The sequence below is a fragment of the Zingiber officinale genome, chromosome 8A, assembly GCF_018446385.1.
Source record: "Zingiber officinale cultivar Zhangliang chromosome 8A, Zo_v1.1, whole genome shotgun sequence".
NCBI classification, from domain to species: domain Eukaryota; kingdom Viridiplantae; phylum Streptophyta; class Magnoliopsida; order Zingiberales; family Zingiberaceae; genus Zingiber; species Zingiber officinale.
In genome coordinates this window covers 136,023,375-136,032,266 of record NC_056000.1, presented here as the reverse complement: position 1 = coordinate 136,032,266, position 8,892 = coordinate 136,023,375, and the positions used below count along the sequence as shown (strand labels likewise).

General features: G+C 33.9%; 1 protein-coding gene across 1 annotated transcript in view; it reads left to right on the top strand.

The window, feature by feature from the left end:
- Positions 1 to 4,320: 4,320 nt before the first annotated feature.
- Positions 4,321 to 8,892, top strand: part of LOC122010372 (probable zinc metalloprotease EGY2, chloroplastic) — a 30,006-nt gene continuing 25,434 nt past the window's right edge. The window contains exons 1-2 of the mRNA XM_042566880.1: positions 4,321 to 4,670; positions 4,751 to 4,823. Coding sequence (XP_042422814.1) covers positions 4,522 to 4,670; positions 4,751 to 4,823 — 222 coding nt within the window. The 5' untranslated portion in view covers positions 4,321 to 4,521. The remainder of the gene's footprint in view (positions 4,671 to 4,750; positions 4,824 to 8,892) is intronic.

Here is an 8,892-nt window from a genome sequence, read left to right as displayed (position 1 = left end):
CATGATCAAGCTCCATTAAACATACTTAAACATATTTGTCGGACATTAAAACCTTGGAGGTCGATTGCACCAACAATATGATTTCAGGTATGAATATTTATTATGATATCACTGTAGTATCTGCTATTTTTTCTATGAGACTATATACCTTTGTATCTCTAGTTTTTATTATGTTCATGCACTATATCCCAGCACTCACCACTCCATAAACTAGTTTTCCTTTGCCAGGAAGTAGGTAAAGGATTTGATCCTATTCGCCAGTCTCATGTCACATCGATTGACTTTTTTGTTATTGCTACCGTTCGCATTATTGGCTTTAGACTTGTTTGTGTATATATATCTTTTGTATGGAGTTTAGCTTTGTGGTTTCTTTTATTTGGTTTGATGTTGTGGCGTCAAGCCGAGTTGGCTCACAGTTAGTTGTATTGTGGTTTTACGTTCGTTATTTTGTGACTTCCACTATGTTTTGTTCCAGCCGTGTGTGTTGTGTATATAACTGCGTGGTTGTGTATGTTCTAGTTGTGTGGGTTGTTGTTGATAACTTGTGAGTAGCCTTGTGGCAACATATACTGGTTTCATTTGTCACTACAATAGGGAAGGTGCTATCCGATTTTTGTCGGATAACCTTACTCTCGGGGCGTGACACCATTGCTCCTTGTCCGACAGTCCCTCGAATGCACCATCCTTCACCGATCTCAAGGACTCGAGTCATAAGATGAGATTTTTCTCATGTGTTTCACCAAATCCTGCATGACTCAAACACATATTAAAATATTATGAAAACCTAACTTAAACTCTTTGACACACACATCAAAAACATGATCGTACTTGATCAAACCTAGGTCGATTGTACTCATAATCTCTCCTTTTTTGATATGTAGCAATATGTTTAAGTTGGGCATAAATAATAACTTTAAAAATTACAAACATAGTACAAACATAAAGTATAAAATCCAAGCTCCCCTTTAGCATATGCTCTATCAATTTAATTTTCAAGTTTCTTACACAAATATGGAGAAATAAAAGTTTCTAACTTAAACTTTCCCATTCCCCCCCTTTGATACCATAAAAAAGATTGCTCTCAATAATCACACATACTATGGTATCAATTTAGATCAAAATTTGACAAAAAACTAATAGCATTCCTAATATGTATCTCTAAAATTGAAAGGAGTTCAAATATACTTTCTATTGTTATTTTTGGTAATCCTAATAGCATATCAAAGACTTTGAAAAAACTAAATCTCTCTCTTTCTTTTTTTTCCTTTTCCTTTTTTTATTGCCGAGCTTGATATGAAGAGATATCAGGCCCACGTTGGGCCTGATATAAAAAGATATCAAGCCCACGTTAGGCATGATATGGGGAGATATCAGACACAACAATAGAAAAAAAAAGAAAAAAGAAAGAAAGGGAGATTTAGGTTTTTCAAAACCTTTGGTCCACCACTAGGAATGTCGAAAATAATAATAGAGAGCATATTTTAACTCCTTGCAACATCAGAAATTCACAAGAACTGAAATGAGTGCAATTGGAGCTCTCTAGATCCATTAGTGGATTTTGACCGAAATCCACTGATCGACCTAGAGACCTCAAATTGCAGGCATTTCAGGTCCTGTGGTTTTCTAAAATTACAAAGAGTTTAAATATACTCTCCATTGTTATTTTCGACATTTTTAGTGGTGTACTAGAGGTTTTGAAAACCTAAATATCTATTTCTTTCTTTTTTTCCTTTTTTTTTATTGGGCCTGATATGGGAAAATATCAGGTCTAACAATAGAAAAAAGAAAAAAAAAAAGGAAAGAGAGAGATATTTAAGTTTTTCAAAACCTCTGGTCCACCACTAGGAATGTCAAAAATAACAATGGAGAGCATATTTAGACTTCTTACAATTTTAGAAATCCATAGAACCTGAAATGGCTAGAATCTAAGGTCTCTAGGTCGATCAGTGGATTTCGGTCAAAATCTACTGATGGACCTAAAGAGCTCTGATTGTACCTATTTTAGTTTCTGTGGATTTCTGATGTTGTAAGGAGTTTAAATATGCTATTTATTATTTATTTATACTTCTAAAAGATGTTAAAATATAATAAGAAAGAATCGGCAAAACAATCCTCATACGTTTTAGGTTTTTCAAAATCTCTGGTCCACCACTAAGAATGCCGAAAATAATAATGGAGAGCATATTTGAACTTCTTGTAACATCAGAAATCCATAGGAACTGAAATGAGTACAATCAGAACTCTCTAGGTCTATCAGTGGATTTCGATCGAAACCCACTGATCGACCTAAAGACCTCAGATTATATCCATTTCAGGTCCTTTGGATTTTTAAAATTACAAAGAGTCCAAATATGTTCTCTATTGTTATTTTCGACATTTCTAGTGGTAGACTAGAAGTTTTGAAAATCCCAAATCTTTTTTTTTCTTTTTCTTTTTGTTATTGGGTCATATATGAAGAGATATCAGACCTACCAACAGAAAAAAAGAAAAAAAAAAAAGAAAGAAAGAGATATTTAAGTTTTTCAAACCCTCTGGTCCACCACTAGGAATGTAAAAAAATAACAATGGAGAGCATATTTAGACTTCTTGCAATTTTAGAAATCCACAGGACCTAAAATGACTGCAATCTGAGGTCTCTAGGTTGATGAGTGGGTTTCGGTCAAAATCCACTTATGGACCTAGAGAGCTCCGATTGCACCTATTTCAGTTCCTGTGGATTTCTTATATTGCGAGGAGTTCAAATATGCTATCTATTATTTATTTTAACTTCTAAAAGATATTAAAATATAATAAAAAAGAATCATCAAAATAAATATGAATCATATTAGGTCTATGTTGTGCCTGATATGATTCCATATCAGGCCTAACGTGGGCCTGATATGATTCATATTAGACCCACGCATGAGGATTTTTGCCAATTCATCATTATTATAATTTTACACCTTCGTAAAAGCTGAAATAAATAATGGATCAGTCTCTGTTGATTTATAGGGTTGCAAAGAATTCAAATATATTATCTATTGATTATTTCGACTCCTCTAAATGTATTCAAATGTTATAAAAAAATCAACTAATCTCTTAATATTGTGGTCCTGATATGATTTATATATCAGGCCTATGTTATGCATGCACGCATGGGAAAAAAGAGAAGAAAGAGAAGAGCGAAGAGGAAAAATTAGATTGGTTGCATGCATAGGAGAAAGTAAATAGAAGAGAGAGTGAGAAACAACAGTGAAAAGAAAAAAAAATCATATTTGTCAAAAGGATAAAATAGGAAATGCACTTTAAAAAGTGCGTTCTTTGGTAAATATCAAAGTAACATACGCCTTTTGATAAATTTAAATTTCTATATGTGCCATTTGGTAAATTATTGGAAACAATTTGATTTATATAGTCGTTACTCCAAAAATCATTTTTTATACTAAACACACTATTAAAATTAACTGGAAAACAATTAGTTATTGCATTTCTTAAACCATTTAAGTCAATCAAATTCTAAAAAAGTAAAAAAAAATATTTCTCTCTTAATCGAGTCAATATTTATCTCCTATATATCCTGCTATTGGGTCTAAGATCAAACATTGGAGGTGAGTATATCCCCTAGCTAATTTAACAATTGACTATAAATTAATTTTGTAATTGATCACTCTTCATATAATTGGAGATGGATTGTGAGAGACATCTAGAGTGAGTAGAATCATCTTTACTATAATAAGATCAAATATCAAGAACCTCTCCATTGCTTCTTTTATCCATCCCTCTTGCGACCAAGTCTTAATGTACTAGATCCCATCAAAACTCAAAAGTGAAGCATGTTTGAATAAGAATAGTACTGAAATGAATGACCTCCCGGAGAATTTTGATGTTACACCTTCCGGAGAAACTCATTGAAATGATGGATACAATGACACTATTGTTCCAACGATGAATAATATTGAGTTTTGAAATTTTATTGAAATGATATATTTCAACTATTTAGTCAGATACAATATGAATTTCAAATCATAAATCAAAATACCAGAAACATTACCGAGGGTCTTAACCCTAAGAATGGGATGGGTGAGATCCGATGCAATAATATTAAAACAGGAATTTAATAGAATGCAAATTAATTACAATTTAACTCACATTCGATTTTCAAAAACTTATCCAAAATCCAATCCATACCCGTTAATAATGTGAATGAAATGTGGATGCGGGTCGGAAAACTCGGATCCATTAACTATCCAAAATCCGATCCATACCCGACAATAATATGAATGTGAAGCTGGATGGATGCGGGTCGGACACTTCCACTTCCACTTCCACTTCTTCGTTGGAATTGGAGGCAGAGAGAACAAATAAAAAAAAAAAATAAAAAAAAAAGTAAAAAATCTGCTTCGCTCCCTCGCTCTCTCGTCCGCTCGGCAACGGATAAGATTTCGCATGCTCTCCGCCTTCTTCCTCCGGCGAACGCAATCTGCCACCGGGAACTGATAGTAGCAAATCACATCTTTCTCAGGCTGCCATTCGCAAATACACATGAGCTTCACGGCGGATCTCTCCTGCGCCTCCCAATGCTTCAATTGCAGCGCTCTCCGCTCCTGGGATTACCTCTGCACGCCTGCGTTTTCTTCCACGAATGCGCTACCCTTCCGGAGCTTGTATTCCAAACCTCCCACCCTCCTCAGGTCTGCTGGCGTCACAGCAAAATGGTGCACTTTCACCTCTTCTCCCTCTTCGTTGAATGGATTCCATTTCCTCGATTCAGGTTGAAGTCGAGAAGATATTGGATAGCGTGCCAGGGCATGACGGAGACTGAGCCAGATAACGACGAGGAAAAGGTGCGTTTTTCTAATGTCTTATTTATTTATTTATTTATTGTTGAAATGGACTATCTCTTGCTTGTTGTCACTGTTTCATTTTCATTATTTCGGTATAGTGAAGTTGTAGCTGTTGACTTCTGTGCTACCTAACTGCAATTGGCTTCATGTGTTACCCTAGTCGTTCAGTCCTTCTCCTGCCTTCATTTAAACTGCAGAATCTTTGTTTCTACTAGATATTTTATGTGGCATTCATTGTTGGTTGGCTTGAGTGGTAGTCCTCTCTTTTACAATACACTGCATTTCTACTTGCTACACAGAACTTCTGTTTTTCTTTCTCCGTGAGATCATAAACCCTCCAAATGTTTTGTGGAGAGTTCAAATTTTACTTCATTTTTGTTACGTTTCAAATTGCGTTGGCATTTGAGAACTTTTAGAAAATGTGCTTATTTTCTTTAGTTTAGATGAGCCTAAATTGACGACTTTTCCATGTACTGAGGGTTGAACCATTTCGGCAGGAGAACTTGGCACCGAGACAAGGAGCCCCACCATCATCGATTGATGGCCTTGTCCAAAATAATGGCTATGTGGATTTTATCAGCAATGATTAGCTTTGCATTTTTGTCACACTATATTACAGCACTATGTGAAAATTCAATTATATATTTGTTGCAATGCTCCATTACATGATACTTCAAAATTTTAATATTATTGATGAGTTGAAGTTTAATGTTCATATTCATTTATGCTGTGTTTTAGACTTTTCTTTTCATTTGTTTAATGTTGTTTGAAAATGGCTCTCCTTCAGCAGTGTTTACTTAAAGGCAGAGAGAATGGGAGACGAGAAGAAAGATAATAGGAAATTCATGCTTTGCTTGTTGTCAGGGGAGGACACAAGGGAGGGTGAGGTGGGGTTGGAAGCTAAGGGTATTATTGGTTAGACTCACAGCGATGTTGGAATTGTTGACTTCTATGCTTTCGATTTGCAATTGGCTTCATAAGTTACCCTAGTCCTCCAGTCCTTTCCTCATTTAAACTACATAATCTTTGTTTCTCCAATAAAATCAATATAACATTCATAACATAATTAGCTTACGTGCTAGTGCTCACTTTTAGATACCCCTATATTCCTATTTATATATGGAACTTTTGTTTTATTTTTCTTTGTGGGATCATAAACCTTCTTGATTTTGATTTAACATATAGTCAATAAGGTCAAATTGACTATTGAAGTTCCAAATATCTATTGGTCTCCAGTGTGGGTTTTATGTTCTTCATTATTGTTATGCTGCAAATTGTTTGATAGTCAGAGAAGCCTTAGAAAATGTGGTTATTTCTACTTTGAATAAAGCTAAATTGGTGTGTTTTCTGTGTATTGAGGGTTGAAAAGCAACCACACCATCCATTAATGACCTTTTCTAAGATAATGACTATGTGGATTCTATCATCAACCAAGTAACTTCATATTATTATCGCACTATATTATTGTATTAGTGTCAAAATGAATTATATATTTGCTGTGGTTGTCCATTATACAATAGTTTAAAATATTTACTCAAGATTTCAAAAAGTGCATGTAGGCAGTATATTGTATCACACATATATATAGTATGCAAGAATAAATGTGGAGGCATATTTTGTCAGTACTAAAATATTAAAAAATATTATATCAAATACTTGCAAAATAGCTATTAAGGAAATACCTAAAAGTTATAAGCTATTTAGGAAGCTTAGAATTTTAAGTCTATTTGGTTTAGTAAGTGAACTAAATAAGATTCTATTGCTACAGATATAGTATACAAATAATGTATGCAGTCATATGCGATCATTGATTGGCCCCTTAAAACAAATGTGCCTAGGTGGTCAAGTAGGGCTTTTTACAACCATACATTTAATACTTTTATGATTATGTTCATTTCGACTGTCACAAATTAGAGGCTACTTTACCCAATAAGAGTAAAGCCATGTTAATTGGGATAATTCCATGATTCAAAAGCTATAGTATATACACACAAAATAATATAATTACATCATAGAATAACATAAACATATAAATGAACAATTAACTCCATTCAGCACATCATAGAATAACATAAACAATTAACATTATACCTATAAATTTGACTTAACTTCTAGTTTGAGCCACCCTACCTATACATTCAAAAGGGCGAAGGTAGAGGGACAATATACAAAATAATGCACTCAATGCATATAAAGTTCTGCATGATATAATAAGCTCAAATGTAAAAGAGCAATAATAACTCAAGAAACTAATGCCTATAATTGAGCTCTCTTTGGTTATGTCAAGTTTTATCTATTTGATCTTTAATTTAAAATTTTATTCTCCAACTTTGGACATTTCAACTTCATATTTGTGTCATAATCTCCAACTATCTAAAGTAGCATCTAATATATTATCTTTGGCTACAACAATCACACATGTGGGCAAAGGCATCTCATGCACTACTCAATAATGTAAGGGTATATATGATATATGTTACTTGAAGTCTGCAACTCACACATAGTGACTTGCACTTGGATGGTTGGTTGAAGTTGCATTATCATATATGATTTATTCTCCTTTTACTATTATTAAGGATTAGTTTGATGTAGTGCCTTATTTTTCTCATCGGCCTCTTTTGTATCTCATCAAATTTTAGTAGATTTAATATGTAACATATTTTTTTAGGGGACAACCCTATGTGAGCCATTAATCTGTGATTTCTTCAAAAATATATTATTTGCACACATTATTAAAGTATTTCATTTCCAACATAGGGTTATCATGGTATTAGCAAAAGATAAATAAATCAAGATTTCTCTTGCAATAACTTAAAAACGACAAGAGAATTATCATAGTATCTCATGCTCAAATGAAGAGAACAAAAGTATCTACCATGACATCTCATGCAGTAACATAAAACAAAACAAAGATATCTGTCATAACTCATAACATCTCATGTAATATTGCAAAGAAACTTATTTAATAAGCCCCACATAAATATATTCTTTTTCTCATTTTATTGTTAGTAAAGCAATTAATTCTTAAATTGAATGGAAAATATTCATTATTGCTCATTTCATTTTCTCATGCCTACTTAAGCTATCATGCATAAAAGAACACTCAAGGAAGGCAGCAAAGGGTTACCCACCTCTAAGTAGATTCCTAACTCATGCCTTTAATTCCATGAACTCTTTTAATGCTCCTATATGCTAGAATATCTATTACAAGATTACACCATTACTCGTTATTTTCAGTCATAAGTCACTAATTAAAATGGGCACTAAAATACTATAAAGTCAAATTCTAATGATCGTGAACTAGTATGGAGCTTACTCTATTTTTTAATTCAAGTAATACAAACTATTTATTAGGTTGCGAAATTAGAACCTTCTTTTACCTTAGGATCAATATGTTGAAAGTTCACCTTAAAAAGATTTGACATCACATGTCCATTGTTGGTCGCGACTCTTTGAGAAAAACACAATGTGTGTCTTGCAACCTCTCACTTACCCTATTAATGAATCTTCAGTTAGATTAGGCCCAAGGCATCTCACAATAAGTTGAAGATGTTTCAAATGAAGAGAAATTATTTCTATACCTCAAGAGACACATTGCTACTTATGTGAAGGGTAGTGCGGTTTGGAGTCAATGCTCAAAGTGGGCAGTGATTTGCTGTTATCCCTTGATTAATCTCGTAGCACAATAAGTGCTTGGTGGGTGCTGATTTCAAATGAACTCCAACTCATGAGGCATTGGCCAGATGGGAAGGGCTTCAACTCATTAGAATAGGTATCCACAGTGAAGGGAAGACATTTATCTTGAAGGAATAGGTACGGTCTCTTGAAGGAGTAGGTACTGATCTTGAAGAAGACACAAAGTGGGGTCCCGAGGAAGGATCCATTGTACGCAGCCTTACCCTACTTTTTGCAAGAGGTTGTTTCCAGGTTTTGAACCCATGACCTTTAGGTCGCAAAGTAATAACTTTACCGTTGCGCCAAGACTCCCCTTCAATCTCGAAGAAAACATCCATCTTAAAAAAAGGTTGTTTTAGAAAAAAGAGGAAGAGAAAGGGAGAAATGTTTTGAA